Here is a 21,575-nt window from a genome sequence, read left to right as displayed (position 1 = left end):
TGTGTTTTCGTTTTAAAAATTGTGTTTTTGCATCCAAAACCGAAAGGAGGATAAGCTGTGGGGTTGGGGGCCTTTGCCGGGGAGCAGCCGGCAGTGAAGGATGGGGGGTCTGACACCAGCTCAGCACAGAGGCTGGGAGGGGTCCGTGGGCCCTGGGAGCAGAGCCATGGTTCCGTTCTCCTGCTTGGGTGAGGCTCGGCTGGCAGGGGGCTGCGCGCCCCCATAGGGCGAGGGGGCCGGTGCTGGGGACAGGGGCTGCTCCCCCGAGTTGAGCTCCCTCTCGGGAGCCCGCAGTGTTGGTGGCTGCAGCGGCAGAGCCACGGGGAAGCTGGCCATGTAGAAGACTCGGCCCAGGCGCTTGGCCACCTGTGGAGAGACGGGCCTGGATGGGGCCTGCGGGGCTGCCACCGTACAGCCACACGCAGAGCCTCAGTGCTGCCCCTCCGTTGTCTGGAGACCACTGCCCCCAGCAGGCGCTCACCTGGGCCCGGATCTTGAGAGCAGGCCCCAGCTTCAGCCCCATGGTGGTCAGGAGATGTTCCTCTGTCAGCAGGGGCAGGGTCTCCCCGTCAATCCCCTGTTCTCTGAAGACCTGGGGGTGGGGGGCACAGTGTCAGGGCATGAGTGCCAGGGCCGTGCGTCCTGGGGTGGCCTCAAAGCTCTCCAGAGGAAGCGGAGCCAAGAGGAGCGGCTGGCGCAGTTGCAGGAAGAAGCGTCAGATGAAAGTCTCCTGTGTGTTAGGCACGTGTCCCACCTTGGAGGCGGAAGCACTGACAGCACGCACTGACTGGGGGCACTGGTGCATACCCCACCCCCGCAGTCTTTGAGGAGAAACTTGGGGTGGGAAGCAGCACTGGGTAGCGGGGGTGCTCAGACCATCCTGGGCAGGTCCCCTCACCGGTGCATATTCTCCGCAGCCGGACAGGCCGCCCACAAAGCTGCAGACGTCGTCCACTGTCCACTTGCTGACATCCTCGGGCGCTGTGGCCCCCTCCCCATCCATGAAGAGGCCCCCCGTGGCGCCTGGGTTGGGGGTAGAGTGTTACTAGGACTCTGGCCAGCTCTTTCCTATGCTCCCACCCCGGTCTGCTGACCTTTGCTCGCCCTAATTGTTCAGAAATGTTGGACTGATGACGGAAAGGGATCTTTCTCCCGGTGGACGCCCTCCCTGAGACCCTGGGTGGGGGATGGGGGACGGTCTCCTTCCACCCCATGGAGGGATCTCAAGGCATGGCGGGGGTGCCCACCTGTGTGGAAGTAGGGGCTGACCGTGTAAGGCAAGCCCAGGGGCAGTGGAGGGGGCAGCATGGACCCTGAGGCAAGCCCCTTCCCCTCAGAGCTGGCCCCTCCAGTTGGGCCCTGGCCCCCAGCAGCCACCATCTCGGGGTCCTCTCCGTCTGAGTCCTTGGGGGGCTCATCTTCAGAACCGTCTTGTGCCCAGAGCCCAGCCCCTGTGGTCTCCTTGGGCTCACTGGGCCGGGCTGAGGCAGGGCTGGGGCCCCCCTTCCGAGGAGCTCGGCGGGCAGGCTCCTGGGGCGGGGTGGGGGGACCGGGGCCCGGGGGTCCCTGGGGAGGCAGGGCCAGCAGGGGCGCAGAGCTGTGTCTCAGCACCAGCATAGCCCCGCGCCGCTGCAGCTCCTCGGCACCGTCGGGTGGGCGCAGGGCGGCCTCGGGTGCCAGCAGCTGCGGCCGGTGCGCGCTCTCCAGCTCCTTCTGGCGCAGCAGCTCTGCTGACATCTCCAGCCTGGCCGTGGAGACAGACCGCAGAGTATCAGCCAGCTCGGCAGTGACACTTCCCGCCCCGCCGCCCCACCCCCCGGTGAAGCACCTACCGGGCCAGGTTCTGCTTCCGCAGGAGCTCCTGCTGCCGGGCGAGCATCTCCGCCTGGGCAGGGGGCAGGAAGCCGTAGCCTGGTGGGAAGGGGACAGACCACGAGGCCGGGTGGCCGAGTGGTCCAGGGCCACCCAAGCCCGCCCTGGTCTGTCCTTGGCTTCCATAGGGGGAGGGGCGGGTTCGCCGGGAGCACTGATGGACACGCGGTCTGTGACAGACGAACCCGGCTGGCCCCGCACCAACAGCCCCACCCCACCCCCCAACCTCCGGGGCACAGAATCGCGCACCAGCCTACTCCTCACCTGGGGTCTGGCACAGTGCCGAGGGCACCCCCAAAAAGGGGGGCCTGAGGTGGGGGCCCAGGGCGATGTGGGGGGCATTCTGGGGCGACAGCAAGGGGGGCGGCTGCGACAACTCCCTGTGGACAGCAGGGCGGTGAGCCGCGCGAGCCGCAGCCTCGGGCCCCCTCCCCGCGCGCCCCCTTCTTCCCGGAACTGCCGCCCCCCGCCCCCGCGGCCCCCCGCTCCGGCCGCCTCTGCTAATTGCCGGCCCTGCGGGCGGTCGATGTGCGCCCGCCGCGGCTCGGGTCGCCTCCGCCCCCGCTGGCGGCGCCAATTAATCTCGGCGGCGGCGCGGAGGCGCTGGCCCGGCGGGCGGCGGCGACTGTGGCGGTAATTACCGCGCTGGGGCCCCCGCCCCCGCGGCCCCTGCCCCTAGCCGACCCTGCGCGGACGCGGCGCAGTTAGCCGCGGTCCGGGAGGCGGCGGCTGCAGCCAGAAACTCGCGGGCGCGGGCGCGAGGGCGGCCTCCCGGCGGGAGGGGCGGGGAGCCTCCGAAGTCCTTCCGCCCCAGCCCCCTCCTGGGGTATTCCGGCCCCTACAAGCCCCGGAGGCCTCGCCTGTGCTGCTAGCGGCTCCGGTGTCTGAATCGGTACTGCTGGGGGGCTCTCCCCGCCCCCAGCTCTCCTCCGACTTTGGGGTTCCCAGACCTTGCACTGCCCCCCCTCCTCTGCCTCAAGCCCCCTCACCTACCTGTTGGGGGAGCAAAGCCCTCAGCTGTCTCAGGGGCACCTGGATTCAGCGGGCCCCACAGCTGCTCCGTGGAAACACACCCCACCCAGAGAGATGGTCACCCCCACACATTCTACCCCAGAAGTGTTCTGGGCCTCTGCCCGGCTGCCACCGACCGAGGCCCGAGCACAGTGCCCGGTTCACTCAGGACCCTGCGGCTGTACAGCGGCGAAGGGGAAGTGCGGGCTGTGGACCTCACATGCAGAAAGCAGGGGATAGGTCTGCCAACCGCAGCTCTGTAGCCCCGAAACAAGCACAGGGAATGTAGGGGTCTCTCTGAAACGCAGGCACCCCGATACCTCTCTGAGAAGGACGGGGCGCCAGCTGGGGCGGTGACGTCTCGGTGCTGAGCCAGGCCCTGCTTCCGACGCTGACCTGCTGTGGATGAGGGCAGGTGGACTTCCAGGCCGCTGGGGCTCCTCGCGGCTGCCGCTGCCACCTCCTGCCGGACCCTCAGGAGATCTGAGGAGGGGGCAGCAGCAGCAGTGACCCAGAGGCCAGCCCCCACCAGGCCCTCATGTCCCCCACACCCTGTAGTACACTGGCCAAGGACACGCAGACCCGGAGCACATTCTCCCACCGACCCCGCTGGTTCGTCACCGGGACAGAAAGACGAGCAGAAGGCCATGGGGCAGGGCCGACACCAGACATCCCAGCGCAAGGCCCGCTGGTGGCACCCACCGGTCTTGGGAGGGGGGCCAAGTGGGCATTTGTAAGGGATATGGGGATGTCAGAAACAAGAAAGTGGTTGGGATGGAGAGAGGGAAAGGTCTCACGCAGGGGAGTCTGGTGGTGCAGGAACCAGAGTTGAGACTGCCGAGAGCAAGGCTGCAGAGCCCGTGAGGGGAGGGGTCGTGCAAAGGCCCCAGAGTGAGGGCAGTGGGACCTGTCCAGGAGTTGGGGCGGGTCTCCAACCCCCTCCTAGGTAACACCCGGGCCCACTGTGCGGTCTACGCACTCTGCTCCCCACCCCTGGCCCTCTGTCCTGTTCAGGGCCGGACCTCACAGTCCCCCCCCGTAGCCCCCCCACTGTGCAGGCTCCGCCGCCACCGCCTGTTTATAAATTAATTACCCGAAAAGCGGAGGTGGGTCCTGCCCGGGGCCGGGTGCCAGGCCGCAGAGCCCAGCCGGCGCGGCCGCCCGCATCGATCCCGATCCCGGCAGGGCCCCGCGCCCCCGCCCGCCCGCGGCCTGGGTTATTTACCGTCGGCTCTGGGCGGGGGCGGCGGGCGGGGGCCTGATTGACAGCCCGACTCCGCGCCGCTCCCCGCGGCCATCGCCCCTCCCCCGCGCAGGCCGGCGGAGCCGGCCCCAGGCAGGGCAGGGAAAGCAATTAAAAAGGAAGATTTTTAAATTATTAACATTTGGTGAATTATTCAGGCTCTCGGTGCCTGACTGCCCTGGGGGACAGTGCCTGTGTAAGGAGAGGAAATCCGGCCCCGTTTTCCCAGCACCCTCTCACCCAGTTCCAGCCAGAAAAGGCAAGCCCCCGGCCCCAGCCCCCGGACTGGGGTCTGCAAAGCCCGGGTGCAGCTGGACAGGGTGCTGGACTGTGCCCTCGCGGTGGCAGGGGGGCTTCCAAGCGTCCCATCTGGGAGCCGGGTGGGATGGGCATGGCGCCTCTGTCCGGAGCGCCTTCTGAGCACTGGTGAAGGCCGGGCGGCCAAACCTGAACCGTCGCCCATCCTGCTTCTGGACGGACGTCCACAGTGGACTTTCAGGGGCTGACTGCTGCCCCGCTCTTGGCCTCCCCGAGGAGGGGCCTGGCACTCGCCAGACGGAGCCGTCCAGACCAGGGGCCACGGGGCCCTGCGTGCGCTGGGCCTGGGGAAACCCCCACCTCCCACTCTCGCGTGGGCTCCCGAGACTTAGCTTCCTCATCTGTGAAGTGACAGTGGCCATTCGAGGCCCAGCTGGGAGAGTCTGTGGGAGACCTGTTGTGGGGGGACTCCCCCAGATCCACCCAAACAAGCGCTGCTTGGGCAGGGGGAGGAGGAGGTGGGCCTCATTGCCCACCTACAAGGGTTTTCGAGGTTTGAGGGGCCGAAAGACCTGCATGCAATCCCAGCCTTGGTGTCAGCAGCCAGAGACCCCAGGGCCTCTTTGCAGGGCGAGCAGAGACCTCTCGGGACAGGGAGAGTCCGGTGCACGTGGTGGGCTCTCATGCTGGGGAGGGGCTACATACCGTGGCCGGGGAGGCCCAGGTGGTAGAGACGCTGAGGGTCCTCAAAGGTGCCGGCCTCACTCAGGGCGGACACCAGCCGGCGGTAATGGTCCTCGGGGGCCATGCCGGGCCCTAGTTCCGGAAGCAATGGACCCTCTGTGTTGGGCAAGCACAGGAGAGGGGGTCTTCCCCTTCAGATACAGCCGAGGGGGAGAGGCAAGGGGCTCCCCTCTTAGAAACTGCTGCTGTGCTGACCCTGCCCTGCAGAGGGTCCGGGCTGTCCCCCTTCCTCTCCAGTGCCTGTGCCTCCACCCCCCGGGGGTCGGGCTCACACCTTGAGGGGACTTGCTTCGGGCTTTCTTCTCCGAAGGGCAGTCACCGCTGATGTGGGGGGAGCGACCCAGCCTCTTGCCCAACAGGTCACCTGGGAGAGGGCAGAGTGAACCCCGCCCTGCCTCTCAGGGCTCGTAGGGGCCAGGGCGGGAACAGCTCAGGCCCACCCCAATACCGGCCTCAGTCCCGGCCCAGCTCCAGCTCAGCCTGGAACCACACCCCTCATTCCTCAGGGGTGCCTGTGGGTCCTGGCCAGGTTAAAGCCGTGCCCAGCCTGGGGTCCCTCATGTGGGGCTGGGACAGGGCGAGGGCCTGGGACGGTCCAGACCCTGGGCTCTGGACTGTGTGTGCATAGATACGATGGGAGATCCACAGCTACGGCCTCAGGTAGCAACTCGGGACCCCACAGGTGCCATGCTGCCCGCACCAGCCAGACTAGTCTCCTCTGCAGGGTAAGGAGCCTTCCTCAGCACCCTGATTTGACTGGAAACCAACCTCTCCTCCTAGGGTACGGGTGAGGACCGGCAGTGCAGAGTCCCGTGCCAGGGTACCCAAAGCTCTTCGTAGAGGCCACAGACCCCGGCACACCTGCCACACCCATTCTTCCTGGGCCCCTGCCCCCAGGCCACATCCCTCACTGCCCCCAGAAAGCCCGAGCCACCACCCTGGCCTGGCCTGTCACACACATGCCCACCTGCCCGGCTGGGCTAAGCCCCCAAGGGCACCCCAAGCAGCCTCACCCACTGCGTACAGCCGCTCACGTGGCCCAAGCCCCGCCCCAGCCCCACCCCCATCCTGAAGTCCTCTCTCAGGTCCCACATCCAAGCCATACTCATCCATCCCGGCCCCTGCACCCAGACGCCAGGCCCCCTCCCGAGCCCAAGGCCTGGGAGGTTTCTGTGGAACAGCTCAGCAATTGGCTCGGTCTCCTGGACCCACCACAGTTACCTACCCTAACCCACCACAATGCTGGCCTCCCGTCCAGACCCCGTGCTCCTGGCCCCCTCTCCATCCTCACGGGGCTCTGGGTGGGCGAGGGGCCCGCCTTCTCCTTATTCCTTTAATCTGTCATTTTTATCAGGTGGGGAAGTGCGTGCAGATCAATCTGCACTTTACAGCTGACAGAATGGTGCTAATAACTTATTGATCTCGGCTACCTCCTGCCACTGGCCGGGGCCCAGGGGCCTAGCCCCAGGCCTTGCACCGGGAGGGACGAGGGACCGCCCAGACGAAGGGTCCTACCTCAGTGACCTAGCAGGATGGGTGGGGGGGTGCTCAACCTGCACAAGGCCCCTCGGGAAGCCAAAGGGTCTCCGGCCAGCAGGGCTGCCGCGTCCAGCTGTGCCAGACGGGAAGGTGGGTCTGGGCTGGGTCCACACCTGCTGCCCGAACCCCACCCTGTACGCACGCCTCCTGGACCCAGAGAACGACCCAGGGCTCTCATCTCCCTGCGATCTGTTTCCCATTTTCCATGCTGGGGGTGGGGCTCCTCTCTGCCTGGGAGAGGTGCTGGGGAGCACCTGACTGTGGGGGGGACCCACAGTGAGAACCAGGCCCATGGCCGCAGGGGGCTCCTGCCGTGGGGGTCTGGGGCTCACCAGGCCCTCATGAGGCCACATCTACTCACAGGCACACCCAGGGCAGCCAGAAGCAGACACACACACGGTCGCCAGAGGTCTGCAGGGCCGCCCCAAGCCCTCTCCTCCCGACCCTTCCCGCCCGGGGAAGAACAGGACTGACACGTGCTGCTGGGGCTGAGAAGGTGAGGGCGGGCGAAGGCCTCCACCCAGGGGCCGGCCGCAGGACGTGGGAGCCGCTGAGAAGTGGAGTCCCGAGAGGAGGGCAGGGCTCGGGCGAAACCTGGACACACGCGGTGCCTCATGCAGACCACGTGGGACCCCGAAGTGCTCACATGCGGGCCTTGCACCTGAGCACAGAGTGAGGGCACCCTGACGCACGCGTGTCGCACGGGCGTGAGTGGACACCCAGGCCTCTGGCCGGGTCCGGGGCGCACACGCGCGCTCAGGCCACGCACCATGGGGAGGACTCCACGTGTGCAGGCAGCAGGGGGCCTGGCGGCTCAGAATATCTCAACCACTGTGGGGCTCCGGAGGCTCCCCCGATTGATGGGGCAATTCGATTTTATCAGCCGCCTGCTCCGCCCCCAACACGGCTCCAGAAGCAGCACTCCCCCAGAGGCCTACCTAGGCACAGGCACACCTGGAGGCCCTGATGGGGGTACTCAGGTGTCCCAGGACGGTGGACCATCCCCTGCCCAGCCTTCCTGAGAGCTGCAGCCGCTGCTGGGAACTTCGCGGGTTTGCCCTGGTCCATAGGGCAGCAAGGGACCCCTGCCACCTCCTCTCAGCACCCCCCCACACCTTCAGCCACAGCTCAGCCATGCCGCACAGTCTCTGCAGTGGTGCCTCGTGGGTCCCCAAGTTGTCCCTCCCTCTGAGCTCCTGCTGTCACCAAGAGCCGCCCCTCCTCAGGGGCAGAGCTCCTGGGCCAGCACACTCCTGCCCCACCCCTGCAGAGGTCCAGGCCCCAGTCCCCCTTCTCTCAGGGCGTGGCCCCCTTCCCTCTCGGGGCCCCTCGCTCTGTGGGGTCGGTGGGTACTCCGCGCGTGCACAGCGTGTCCCTGCCCATCCGGGAGCCACTCCCAGGTGTGCACCTCGGAGCCTCCGTGAGGCCTGCCCTCCCTGACTGTCCTGCCTTCCGCTGCCCCTGGGGCCTCCGCCGCTCCAAGCCCCCTGCAGCAGCAGCCACGGTGGAGCCACCGCCTCCGCCTTCTGTCTGCACGGCTGGCCGGGATTAACACAATTACCATCACACAGAGCCCCGGGGGACAGCCGGCCTCGCCCCCTCCCGCCGCCTCCGCTGGCCTCCCTGGCTGCCCGCCAAGGCTGCTGGGGGCGGTGGCGGCACCCAGAGCCGACGGGCAGAGACGCAGGGAGGGCCGTGGGGCGGCCATGCTCTCGCTGAGCTGCCCTGGCTCCGGCAGCCCCGTCCTCATCCCCCGCCACCCCCCCACCCCCGGCACTGCCCTGGCCCCTCACCTGCGGCTCCCAGGCCGACCTCCACGCTGCCTCTCTGGAATTCACAGCGGCTCTGATGCTCGGGCATAACGAGGTGGCGGCTGCGACGCAGGCTGGATATGAGGGTGGGGAGGTCGCTGTCCTGGCTGCAGCGAAGCAGATGGGGAAGGTGAGACCCGGTGGGGCTCCTGACTGAGCTCGCGTGTGAGCGCTGTGAGCATCTCCATTCCCTGGTGGGTGTGGGCTCTCACCCTGACCCACGCAGGCGCCACCTGGGCCCACCAGCTCTTGCCGAGTGTCGGCTGGACGTGGAGGCCTTGCCCTCAGACCCCACTGCTGCTCCCAGGGAGGGTCTGTCTGGAGTGCAGGGCTGGCCCTGTCCTGCAGTGCTCTCTCCAGAGAGACCGGCCACGGTGTCCCTGCCTCCTGCCTCGGGGGGCCTGCTCCTGGGGTGTAGGCTGCCAGAGGGGCCCAGCACTCATTCCTGTGCACGTGCTAAACTTGCAGTCACCCCTGGACTCTCGATTTCTTCAAATAAGGAAACCGAGGTTGAGAGCAATGTCTGCAGCCAATGAGGTGTGCGCGTGTCCAGGGACACACAGGGGCGCACGCACACTCACCAAGGCCTGCAGACACACACAGACAGACGCGCACCGCGGTCCCCGGTGGCCCGTGCTCAGGACACTCTGTCCTCTCCAGGGTTCCCCGCCAAGAACCCTGGGATGAACACAAATTTAACTTTGTTCCCTCATTTCTCTTACTGTCAAATCAGCTCAATGCCTGTATCACAGAACCCCAGAGAAAAGAGGGAGGGAATGGTCCCCCAACCCGTTTGCTCTTGGGGCTCTGAGAGCATCTCCTTTAGCACAGGGAAGGGCCACTCGCCACCTTGCAGATGCAGCCAGGAGTGGCAGGAAGTTGGGATACGACAGAAGAGGAGCAGGGACGGACCCCAGCCCGCCCTGTGACACCCCAGCGCTCCCTCCCCAGCACCCTCGCTCCCCAGCCCACCCTGTGACTCGCCAGCGCTCCCTCCCCAGCACCCTTGCTCCCCAGCCCACCTGTAACGGAGCAGCCTCCTGTCTGGGCCACTGCAAGGGGGGCCTCCACTGAGTGACCTGGGAACCAACCCTAAACCTCATTAAATAGCCCCCAGCACCCCTCCCCCCAGCCTGGGTGGCTGGAGCACGCTAATCCAGAGCTGGCCCCTAAGCAGATCAGTTTCAGCTCCGAAGCCTCCAGGGCTGGGCTCTAGAGCCTCTGGGAGACCCTGATGCAGGCTCTCTCCCACCCCCAACCCCCTTTCCCTGGAGGCGAGAAGGCCCCCGCCGCCCTGCAAACAAGAGGGCAGGTGGGGTGGGAATAAGTACTTTATGGGATTAATTGGCAGCAATCCTCACCCCCTCTATCATCCTCATCAATGCGGGGGCGGGGCGGGGTGGGGGGGGTGGAAGAGAGAAGTGCTGTCCTCAGCACCAGGGAGGGGCGGCGGGTGCCTAGTGGCGAGGCTGCTGCTGCCACGGAGCTCTCCCTTGAGGGGACCCCCTTCTGGTGTCCCTAGGACTCCTGCAGGAGGGGGACCAACTCCCCAGAGACTGAGGAGTAGGGTCAGGCCCCATCAGTTTGCTCCCCATGAATCCTCAGTCGAGAGCCCCACGCAGGGACTGGGTCTGCCCCCGTCACCACCACCGTGGCCAACAGTGCTTTCACTCGTTGGTCATTCAGGCACGGGAGGTGCTGCAGCCCCAGGGAGGTGAAGCCTAGTGGGAAACAGGCCACAGTCCACCCACCAAACCCCTGCTCCCTGCCTTGGGGGTCTGCCCCATGGGCCCCAGGAAACCTGTGTGGTCACTCCGTCGTTCACTTTACATAAAGCCTGGTGTCATTCACGCCAGGCTTTATATAAAGAACCGTGAACAAATTTTGTACACGCCAGCCTGAACACGTGTGAACCCTCAGATCCCGTCTCCCCGTGAGGGGCCCTCGGGTTCCTCCAGTGCCTGCTGTGCTGTCCAGCCCTTGTCCACCTCCGGGCCAGCTCAGGGGCCTCGGGAGGGCAGGGGCCACATCTCCTGCCTGCTGCCCAGGATGCAGGGGGCCTAATGGGGAGCTCCAACCAGGCAGGTGGTTCACTGCAGTCACGCAGACAGAGGGACGGGGACGAATGGACCGACGGATGGAACCGATGGACAGACAGACAGATGAAGATCGATGGATGAAGTCAGATGACCAGACAGACGGAGGTGGACAGACAGACATGGACAGGCGCTACTGGACCGACAGAAAGGATGGCAACAGCAGACAAACAGATGGACAGAGCCTGAAGTACAGACAGCAGACTAGAGACAGAAAGACACATGGACAGGGCCAAAAGGAGCCAGGAAGAGACAAAGACAGAGCCGGGGTGGGGGCAGTGTGAGGCTGCTGGGCCGTGTGCTTGCCAGCCCTCCCTGGCCAGACGCCGGGGTGTGCAGTGGGGGACTGGCGGGGGGGCCGATGGGCTGTAAGTCCTCTTAGCTGAGCCCCTCAGTCTCCCCTCTGGCAAAGTCCAGAAAATCAGCCCTGCTGCTCTGAGCGCCTGTGCCAGGCCGAAGGAGCACCCTCACACTGGGGCCTGGCCTCTTGCTAGGGGCTCCCTGCGTCTGGACACCTGGGCCCTCTCCCACATCCCATGGCCAGGTGGGGTGAGCAGCGGCTACAGGCAGCGGAGGAGCAGCCTGGGATTTCCCTACAGGCTTCGCTGACAAACTTATCATGTAGCTTCCCAAGTAAAAGGCTCATAAAACGTCGTCAATGTTCGTGACGGTTCATAAAAATGATCAGTTGAGTGGGCAACTTCAAAATGAGGTGGAGATAAGTTTAAAGATGTTTTCATTGTAATTTGGCTCCAGGACCCAGACATTCTCAGAAATGTAAATAATAACACATCCGGGACTTCCCTGGTGGCACAGTGGTTAAGAATCCGCCTGCCAACGCAGGAGACACGGGTTCGAGCCCTGGTCCGGGAAGATTCCGCATGCCGCGGAGCAACTGAGCCCGTGCACCACAACTACTGAGCCTGCGCTCTAGAGCCCGCGAGCCACAACTACTGAAGCCCGCGTGCCTAGAGCCCGTGCTCTGCAACAAGAAGCCACCGCAATGAGAAACCCATGCACCGCAACGAAGAGTAGTCCCCGCTCGCCACAACTAGAGAAAGCCCACACGCAGCAATGAAGACCCAACGCAAAAATAAATAAATAAATAAAATAATAACACATCTGGCACAAAGCCAGGCAGCAAGTGGGGCCACTCAGTGCTGGACGCCCACTGCCTGCTCGGTTGGGCCCTTCCTGGGCCTTCCCTGGAAGCGCTGGGCCAAGACTTGACCCCACTGAGCAGACATCACAGGCACCACAGCCTGGGCTCTGCCCACAGACTGTCCACCCCTGCCCTTCTGAAACGGGGGACTTTGGTCTCCCCAACACGCCCCAGCCTCCTCATCAGGTTCCCTCATTTTTATCTCCTTACTACATCTTGGATTGGCAGCCCCCTCAGCCTCTCTGCTTCCACCATGCCTGGATCACCATGGACTGGAGCAAACCCCCAACCTGCTGGGCGGGGCCTCCAGCAGGACCTTGTCAAAACATACACTGGTTACTCCCCTGCTCAAGAACTTTCAGTGGCTCCCCACTGCCTGAAGGACAATGCCAACAGTCCCAGCATCTAAGGCCCTTTAGCATCCAGTTGAGCCAGGCCTACCAGCTTCCCCTCCTCCCTTCTCACATCCCCTTCCCTCCCTCCTCCATGTCTTTGCAGACATCCCCTTTCCCTAGTGAACTCCTATGCATCCTTCAAGACCCCACTCACACATCACCATTCTCACATCCCAGTGGTTCTCTGGGAGGGTGGGAGGGGCTGGTCATGGCCTTAGCTCTGGGCAGATGGGTTTCAATGTGCGAGGGGGAGCGCACTTTGGCTTCAGGGTTGGGCAGTCCAGCACCCACGGCCGTGCTGCTGTCACAGCCTAGGCACAAGTCAACGGACAGACGACGGACTAAGGAGAGGAGGAGGGGAGGGAAGCTGGAGAGACTGAGAAGCAGACCCAGGGGACGTGGAGCAAGAAGGCTCTGTCCTGCGCATGCACAGCATGTGGGGGCAGCCTGGCCCCAGCCTGGCCCTACCTGCAGGACGTCTCTCGGAAGGAGATGTTCACATCCCAGTGGGTGTGGACTCTGCAAAGAGAGAAGCAGAGGGTCAGCGTGGCCTCCAGGACTCGGCACGGGGACAGCAGGACGTGTGTGTGTGTGTGGGGCACACCCTGTGTCTGCCCTGGAGCGCCAGCCTCAAGGGAACTGGGCTGGCTCAGAGCACCCTCAACAGGCCGGCGGCTGCCGCCAGGACAGGCTCACGGGGCAGAAGCCAGCTCCTGGCCTCACCAGACAGAGGAATCGGGAAGGGCAGAATTGAGAGCCCGAGTCTCTGCTTCTTGTTGCAGTGGAACCAGAGCAGCCCCCACGCTGTGCTGGGGGTGGGGCTGTGGCTTCCTCTGCACGTGTCACTTGTGTGACTGAACCCAACTTCCTAGCTGCTAGAGCTGCTCCGGGCAGGGAATGAGCCCCATGGCCACTGTCGGCTCCAGTGGTGGCCCCTGGGTCCCGGCTGCTGCCAACCTGCCTCCTGAAAGCGACCATCACACAGCAGAGGCAGGCGAGGGCAAGAAAGGAAGCAGCTCTGCCCTGTGCCCACGCTCTCATCCCAGCAGCACCCCTGAAAAGGCCCTCGGGCTGATGGAGGGCAGTGGGAGGCCCACGTGGTGCTTCACCTTAGCACGGGTAGGAGTGGGGGCGGCAGGGGGTGTGTGTCTCGGGTGGCCCGGACGGTTAGGGTTAGGGTAGGAGAAACGAACATGTTAAAAGACCAAGCAAGGGGCTTCCCTGGTGGCGCGGTGGTTGAGAGTCCGCCTGCCGATGCAGGGAACACGGGTTCGTGCCCCCGTCTGGGAGGATCCCACATGCCGCGGAGCGGCTGGGCCCGTGAGCCATGGCTGTTGAGCCTGCGCATCCGGAGCCTGTGCTCCGCAGCGGGAGAGGCCACAACAGTGAGAGGCCCGTGTACCGCAAAAAAAAAACACAACAGACCAAGCAGGAAGAGAAAGGGCCTAAAATTCTGGGGATGCACAATACACGCCGGACAGACAGATGATGGACCTACAGATGGATGGAAGGATGGAAAAAGGGGTGAGTGGACAGAGGGAGGGGCCTCTGTCAGGAGGGGAGAAGGTGGGAGGTCAGGAAGGGTAGCCTCAAGCCTGGGAGGGACAGTAGGAGCCGGGGGGAGTGGCCCCTCTGGTGAGAGCGAGCGTGGGGCCCGCCCAGCTCCCCTTTCCCCGCCTGGCTGCGGTGCCGCCAGACCCTCCTCCTAGAGACGCCTTCCTTCCTCACACCCAGTGGCTCCGGGCCTCCCGGCCAACTACCCTCCGTGGCCTGCTCTGGCCGTGACCGCTGGTGATGCCCGCTCCCCGGCGATGCCACCGAGTCCTGGCCCGACACTCGGCCCCCAGGCGGGGGCAAGGTGGGCTCGCAGCCATCCTGTGGCATGTCCCCGGGGGTCCAGGTTCTGTTTCAGCCGTGGCAGCTATCAGCGTCCACGGAGACACAGCAAGCTAAACTGGGGCCCTATCCCCAGGGCAAAGGCCCCCCACCCGAAGCCTGATGTGGCCTTCCGCTGCCTGGAGACCCCAGTTCTGCCACCTGCCAGAGCCCGCGTGCCCTCCCACCCTGGCCCTTGAAGCACCTTCTTTTCATGATACGGACATGCGGGTCGTCCTCCTGCTTCAAGCCCAGCCGCTGCCCACAGGCCGGGCCACTCCTGTCACTGTCACTACTGGCTGAGAAGCTGGGGGTCAGCTCCTTCTTCAGGACACGGGCAGGGGGCAAGGCAACTGTCCTCTTGTCTGCCAGCCGCCCCCGGTTCTGGACAGGGAGTGGGGAGAGGAAGGTTAGGACAAACCGGGTCGCTCAGCTTCCTGGGTGCCTACAGCAGAGGGGCCTCCAGCCTCCAGGACCGTCACAACCGGCCAGAGGCCAAGACAAGAGCAGGGGGGCAAGGCCTCCACCAGGAACCCCTGAAGAGACTGCCTTCCACTCCACCCTGGGGGGCTGGGGTGTGGCAGTGCCTTGTCGCGGCTCCACACTCGGCCCAGGCCCCTCCGCAGGCACTCGCCTGCTGGAGACCAGCGCGGCTTTCCCAGCTCCAGGGAGCGCAGAGGGGCCGCGAGTACCCGCGGGACGCTGTGGGTCCTGTCACCGTTCACCGTGCAGTTACCTCTGCCTGCATGTCTGCCTGGCAACCCCCCTCACACTCTGCGTGAACCCCCCACCCATGCCAAGCCCACCTTCTGATTAGTGCCAAATGGAGCCCGGCTCAGGGGGAGCTGAAGCTGACCCCTGGCAAATTGCAGGTCTTTGGTTCACAGGTCACCTGGCAGCTGAGACCCTTTGTCCCACGGGCCCTGGGGGGGGCTCTGCCCCCTGGGTTAGGAACTAAAAGATTCGGAGTTTTTCAACGAGGCGCACCTGTCCCGGCCCTGCGACCGCCACGTGAGTGGGGAGCAGGGGCACACGCGCAGGGCCCCCACAGAGGCGCTCAGAGCCCGCGCACAGCCGGTGGCTCGTGCTCGGGCCCTGCACGGTATGGTACCTGCCAGTGCCTGCAGGCGCTGCCACCCTAGGGAAAAAAAGTTCCTATTGTCTGGTGGGCAGGGGGCTCTTTCTTATTTAATAACAGGTGACTGGTTCAGGGAGGTGGCAGGGGCCTGGGGCTTACCTAATTCTCTTTCATCTTTTCAGTGACCGAGGCCTCCTAGGACCCCACCCTCCTGTTGCTAGGACAACGTGTCCCCGCCACACACAGGACACACGCAGGAGCTTGGGGAAGAAGGTGTCCAGGGGGCTCTCGCCCCTCCCCGCACAGCATCGCCCTGGATCTGAAGGGCCGCGGTGTACAGCCACCACAGTGCTACCCTCCAGAGGAAAGGTTCTCTTCAGACCCAGACCACCCTCACCTCCACACGACCCGTCCCAGCCCCAGATTTGGGCAGTGCCCCTGACAGGCTCTGGGAGCCAGTCTCTGCCACACCTGCCCTCACACATCCACCCAGGAGGCCCCCCCATGGTCGGCTCTGCAGCACACACTCAGCAAGATGGACTGGGCAGTGCTGGGGACGGGTGGCGTGGGGGGGAAGGAGCCGGGTTAGGCCTGCAAGACGAGGGGGCCCGGCCTTGGCTCGGTGCTACACCAGCGACAGCAGAGCTCGGGCGAGGCGGGGTGGCGGGCGGGAGGGGGTGACTGCCCATCTGGGCCCCGAGCCTCTTCAGGACAGGCTCTGGGGGGAGGGTTCCCAACAGCCCTGACCTGTCAGGAGTGTGCTCAGCTGCAAAGGCCCCTCGGCTCTGCCCTTCTCTAGCCTGCTGTAGCCCAAGCAAAAGGACCTCCTCTCCTGCCTTTCCGCTTTAATTAAGCTGTTCTCTTAAGAAAAAAGTAAATGCATTTCTCTCTGCTTCTCATCTGTGGGACAAGGAAGAGGAGAGGGAAACAGAGCAGTAAGGCTGCCACGTGGGGTGCGGCCAGACCAGCTAGGGTGGCCTGGGATGGCCCCAGGGTGGGGGGCCAGGATGGGCAGCCCTGCTGACCCTGGCCAAGGACAGGGAACTCACATGCCTCCCCCACACACACCAGAGACCTCAGCTGCTCACCCCTGCTCAGCACAGAGATTTAAGAACTGGGTGCTAAGCCCCTGCCCCAGCCACGCACTGGCTCCTCAGACAGCGAGGGCGGGTGTGTGGAGGCCGGCTGCGTGAGCCCGGCGCCGTGTGCACACCCATATTCTGTGACCGTGCGGTGTGCACACACCTGTGGGCCTGGCCACGGGGAGTAGGGAAAACAGTCTCTCTGTGGAAAAGGTGGGGCCTGGAAAGACAAGGGGGTCCATGAGACTCCTTCCTTCCTAAGGGAGGGGTGCAGGGATGGGCCTGGGAGGGACCGGGCTCAGAAGAGGCAGGCCCAGGTCTGAGCCATCCCTCATGCAGGGCAGGGACCTGGGAGCCCCTGACAGGCAGGCAGCCCTGCAAGCAATGTCCTAGAGGGGGCTGATGCTGTGCTCAGGCCACCTGCCCACCCCCCTCCTACGGGAGACCTTCAAAAGGGGATGATGGGAGAGGCAGGGCTCCTCTCACCCGGGCAGAAAACCCAGACCAGCCTGGAGGGTGTCCTCTTGGGCACCAGCTGCTTGAGAAGGGGAGCGAGAGCTCAGCCTCCTGCCCCAGGCAGGTATGGTGGCAGCGGGCAAAGGTGGGCTGCCTGTGTACATGCTCTGTCTGGGGGGCTCTGTGGGCGGGCATGCCTGTGAGTATGGCGAGCTCATGCCAGACAGTGTGTGGGGTGGGCACGTGGGGAGGTTCAGCTGCGTCCTCTTCCCCTGCCCAACTTGTGTGTCTTTACAGGACTGCGCGTGGCTTCCTAGCTTGCCCACCCCCAGGGCCCACGAGGAATCCAGGACATCCCCTCCCCCACCCTACCGCCAGTCCAAAGTAAACAAGCTGAGGGCGGCCTGCAGGGTCCTCTCAGGCCTTCCTGGCAGCGGGGCTACCGAGTGGTGCCAGGAGCCATGGCCCTAATGGGCTCTCCCCCAGGGGCTCGAACTGTCCCCCTCAAGGAGAAATTTCCTTTTCAGGTTTGCCCTCCAACCACTGCTGCCTGGAGGGCGTGCGACGGGGAAGGCAGTGCTTCAGGGCAGGCACAGGCCCCGCCCCTCTTGCTCCCCTAGGCTAGTGAGGGGTCAAGAGACGTCTACACTGGGTTGGAGGCCCCACACCAGCTCCCAGCTGCAGTTCTCTTGACACCCAAGGCCCACACCGCACCTCCTGTGCCCCAAGCTGGGTTGTATCCCCGGACACTCCTGGACATCTAGGACCTTGCCCTGTAGGGCTCCAGCCCTGGGCACCCAGAGATGCACGTCACTCACATCCAAGCCTGTGGCCACCCCAGAATGTACATCCAGGCCAGCCGACACTGTCACACTGTCACATCCCAGAACAAGCATTCCCTTAGGACTGGCCCCTCTCCCAGGCTGGGCCAGCTGACATGGTGACCCCCTCCCAACCTGTGACAAGGCAAAGTCCCCAAGCCCCAGTCAGGTGACACTGTCCAGGGAGGAATCCTTCACACCGTGGGCTGTCCCCAGGACCTCAGGAGAAGCAGCTCCCAGACTCCCAAGGAGAGGTTCCAGGATAGGCAGGACCCTGCCCTGCATCAAGGGGGTGAGGGCTCTGGTGCCCCGGGATTCCCACCCAAAGTCATCTCCTCTCTTAGTCCCTGGGGGCTCCCTCCTGCCCATCGGCAGGGTTGAAGTTAGGACTGATCCTAGAAAATACAGGCACAAGCTCCGCGGCGGAGAAACAAGACCCCGAAGCCCCAACTTTTCTCCCGCATCTCACCACCGGGGAGGATATTCGACAGCCTGGACAGTCGCAGATCGGAGGATGCACCTGCAGGATCCCCTTGGACATAAGCGTCTTCAGACTTTTCCCTGCGAGGAGAGCCGAGGCAGGACCAGTGAGGGAGCGGGGCGGGCACAGGTGGGGCCGGGCACGCGGGCACGCTTCCGGGGCGCTGTCAGGGTCAAGGCCAGGTTCCCTCCCACCACGACTATGAACACCCGCCTCCGTCCAACTTCCGAACCCTCCGCCAGGCCTCGCGGCTCACCCTACCCTCGCGGACGCCGCGGGGATCTGCAGAGCTCAGAAACTCAAGATCCGGTGAGCGCCCCCCCTTGACGGAGGGCGGCCTTCTCCCCTCCCCCTGCGCCACTCCTCCCGCGCTCCACGCTCTCCAAGCCGGTCCTCCGGAACCCGGAGCCGGGCGGAGGAGGGTCGGGCCCGGCGCAGGTGAGCGGCGCGGTCGGGACCCGGGACTGCGCTTGACCTCGTGGAGCCGTGAGCACCAAAGTCGACGAGCGTGACCGGGCCCCTAACTTTCTAACCACCCCCTACCCCCGGCCTGGCGCTCACCCCGCCTCCCCCACCGCATGCCCGCTCTGGCGCCCGCACGTCGCGCCCTCGGAGCCAGACTCCTGCGGGAGCCCAAGCGGCTGCTCCCAGCCCCGCCGCCGCTCGGCTCCGCGCGCGCTCCCGCCCCGACGCGCGCCCCCGCGCCCCCCACCTGCCTGCGCCACCCCTGCACCTTGCCTTTCGCTTTACCAGCGCGCGTCCGCACCCGGCCGCCTCACGTGTGCCCCTCCACTCCCGCCAGAACCGGTGGCTCCTCGACCCCGCAGGGGAGTACCCCGCCCAGTCGGCCTCCCGCCCGCTCTCCCGAGTTCCCGTAAACTTCCCCGTGAGCCTCAGGCCCAGGAATCCCGCAAAGACCTTCCGGACGGAAGGAGCCGCCGGCTCGTGCGGCCAGCGCTGCGGGGACCGCGGAGGCCGAGGGCGCTCTGCCTGGGTCCACCAAGGCGACCGTGCTTGGGGGAAGGGGGCGTCTCTGCGGTGGCCCCGGAGTCGCAGCGCCCTCTCTAGGCAGAGATGGAGTCTCCCAGGTGTCAGGACGAGGGGGGTCCGGACCCACGGGTCCTCGGGGAGCAGAGGGGAGGGACCGGAGAGGCCCGCGCCCCCACGGCGGCCGCACCTTTGTGGCGGATGCTGCGCTTCCAGTCCTTGGCCGTCTCGCGGCCGCTGACGAACTGGAACTCGTTGGGTGTGAGCCACTCGCCGCGGTGGCGGATGGACGGACCCTTGCTGCCCTGGCAGAGTTTGCGCACGTAGAGCAGCGCGCGGTTGGCGCCGCACTCCACCTCGATGCACGGCTCGCCGTTGTCCAGCAGCGGCTGGAAATCCGGTGCCGCGGCCGCAGTGGCTGAGAAGCGCTCGAGGGCCAGAGGGTCTCTGGGCAGGTGAAGGTGCGGGGCGGCCTCGTGCAGGCTCAGGTAGGCGCGCGGGGCGCGGAGAGGCGGGGGCAAGAGCGCCTCGTAGCCCGCGGTCGCGGCTGGTAGCGAGGCAGCCGGGGGCAGGGCGGCCGCGGCGGGCAGTGGCGCCAGGTAGCCGGGCAGCGGCGGCAGTGGCAGCGCGGCCAGGGTCGGGTGGAAGGTGGCCAGAGCCAGGGCGAGGTCTTCGCGGCCGGGTAGCTCCTTCTTGACCGCCGGCATGGTGGGCGGGTGGTCCTGCAGCCTGGCTCTCCGCAGCCGGCCCAACTAGTTCCGGCCCGGGCTGGAGTTGGGTCTCGAGGGCGGGGGCCTGGGGGGCTCCTGGCCGCGCACCCGTCCTCGCCGCTACTGCGCCCCAGCCGGGCCACCTCGGACCGCTGCCCGGCCGGCTGGCGGGGCCTCTGCTGCCTGAGACATGGTGCTGCCGGAGCTGTATCGATCCCCGATCGACCTGCCCAGCGCCGCAGCTCCAGGACCCTGGGGCTCCACAGGGCGCTGGGCCACCTTCGCCCGCGCCCCCCGGGGCGGCCCCGCGCCCGGTTTGCTGCTGCGCCCGCCGGGCCGAGCCGGGCAGTGAGGAGGTGTGGAGCCTCCGGCCGCGTGCCCCGCCCCGCCGGAGGGTCCCAGGCCCCCGCCCCGCCGTCCCAGCCGCGCACCCGCGTACTCCAGCGCGCGCCCGCCTGGCGGGGACTTGGGAGACTCGCGCCGCCGCCGCCGCCGCCGCCGCCGCCGCCACAACTTGGCCCATTTAAACGGCCCCGGCGCGGCGGGCGGGCGGCACGGGCTCCAGCAGGGGGTGCGTGACGGCCGACTGGGCTCACGGGGGGGACCCGACGGGCCCCGGCTGCACCCTCTGCCCTATTCCCGAGTGGGAGAGAACAGGAGGAAAGGAGACTGGTGTGTGTGGGGGGGGATGGGGGTGGTGCGGGGGACGGATGCCAGCGAGAGGCGGCGCGCATGGACCGCGCCAGGTGCTGAGGGAGTCACTGTTTGGGCGCCCCAGCCGGAGTCCTGGACTCTGGCTCCTTGCGAAGGAGCGGATCCGGGATCGGAATCGCCGCTTGCCTGGCGGGGGTGTGTGTGAGCCGGCAGCTCTGGGTAGGTGGTGGGCATCAGTGGGGAGGGCATGGGTGGTCTCCTCTGCTCTACAGGGTGTGCGCTGTGTGGCCTCGGCAAAGGTGTTGGGGAGGGTTCGTGGTGTGTGAATAACAACGATAACAGTTCCATCAACCATTGCCCCCTCACCATACACTTCACACACCTTAGTTCACCTGATGATCCCAACACGAGTTTTCCTTTATTATCCCCATTTTACAGATGAGGAAGGTGAGATACAAAGAGGCCAAGTAACTGTACTGACGTTTCAAATCCAGGCTGTCTGCCTCTACGGCAGACAGTATCTGAGCTATAGGGTGGGGCGAGAAAGTGGGCTAGATCCAATCCGGGTTAGGGGTGGGGGACGTGGGGGGGGGAGGGGCAGCTGAATAGGGGGCCGTGCAGCGGAGCACGTTGCTGCTCCTTGCCACGTGCAAGTCTGGGGACGAGGGACCTACGCATCCACGTCCACCTCCGTGCCTTCGGGGGAGAGGTCAGCCTTGCTCTAGGCCTGGTATGAGGGCAGCTGTCCCCTGGGATCAACCCACACCTCCCTGCAGGTCAGCATGGTGGCCTCGCAGTGGGATAACTAGGAAGAGAAACTGAGAGCCTCGGTGGTTTTGATAGTAGCTGGCGAGACCTTGTATTTCTCTGGTGTGCCATTTTGGACAAGCTAGAGAGTAGCCTCTGATCCCAAGCCAGCTCCCAGACCCCTGCCCGTGCCCCTCTGAGATGCACCTGGTAGGGCACCCATGTGGGCATCTTCCTGACCAGGCTTGGGCGGGGGATAGGGGGGCTGCTGAGCTGGGTCATAGGAGTGCTTGCACCTTCTGCAAGGGAGGGGCTGGGAGTGAGGGAACAATCCCCCTCAGCCCCTCCTACCAGACGCCAGCACCACCTGGGCATGTGGCCACTGCTGGAGACCACGCTGCTTTCGTGTGCTAATGCGTGCTGCCCACCTCGTCCTCAGCTAAGGTACCAGCCAGCCCCAAGACCAACCTGGGGAGTGAGGTCTGGGCTCAGACCAGGCATGTGTCTGGGACCCTCTGCCCCTTTACTCCTTGTATCTCTGTCTGTGGGAGTT

General features: G+C 65.5%; 1 protein-coding gene across 1 annotated transcript; it reads right to left on the bottom strand.

Moving 5' to 3' along the window:
- Position 1: 1 nt before the first annotated feature.
- SAMD11 (sterile alpha motif domain containing 11) lies at positions 2-19,635 on the bottom strand. Its single transcript, XM_079943113.1, has 14 exons — positions 19,102-19,635; positions 17,913-18,004; positions 14,212-14,390; positions 12,600-12,650; positions 8,461-8,585; positions 5,403-5,492; positions 5,090-5,224; positions 3,204-3,366; positions 2,137-2,252; positions 1,833-1,911; positions 1,248-1,744; positions 899-1,023; positions 482-592; positions 2-366 (listed from the first exon to the last, which is right to left on the bottom strand). The coding sequence occupies exons 1-14, from the start codon at positions 19,616-19,618 to the stop codon at positions 121-123; spliced, it is 2,526 nt and encodes an 841-aa protein (XP_079799239.1). The 5' UTR covers positions 19,619-19,635; the 3' UTR covers positions 2-120.
- Positions 19,636-21,575: the final 1,940 nt, after the last annotated feature.

The sequence above is a fragment of the Stenella coeruleoalba genome (genome assembly GCF_951394435.1).
Source record: "Stenella coeruleoalba genome assembly, chromosome: 1".
NCBI classification, from domain to species: domain Eukaryota; kingdom Metazoa; phylum Chordata; class Mammalia; order Artiodactyla; family Delphinidae; genus Stenella; species Stenella coeruleoalba.
The sequence above is the reverse complement of the archived record's forward strand: the minus strand, read 5'-3'. Positions and strand labels throughout refer to the sequence as shown.

What these genes read in the sequence shown, in the direction of transcription:
- SAMD11 (XM_079943113.1), bottom strand. Translation starts at nt 19,618, where the DNA reads ATGCCGGCGGTCAAGAAGGAGCTACCCGGCCGCGAAGACCTCGCCCTG. An exon ending in GTCCGTATCATGAAAAGAAG is followed by an intron (nt 12,651 to 14,211) that starts GTGCTTCAAGGG and finishes CTCTCTTTGCAG; the next exon opens with AGTCCACACCCACTGGGATG. An exon ending in CGGAAGCAGAACCTGGCCCG is followed by an intron (nt 1,745 to 1,832) that starts GTAGGTGCTTCA and finishes CTCCACGGCCAG; the next exon opens with GCTGGAGATGTCAGCAGAGC.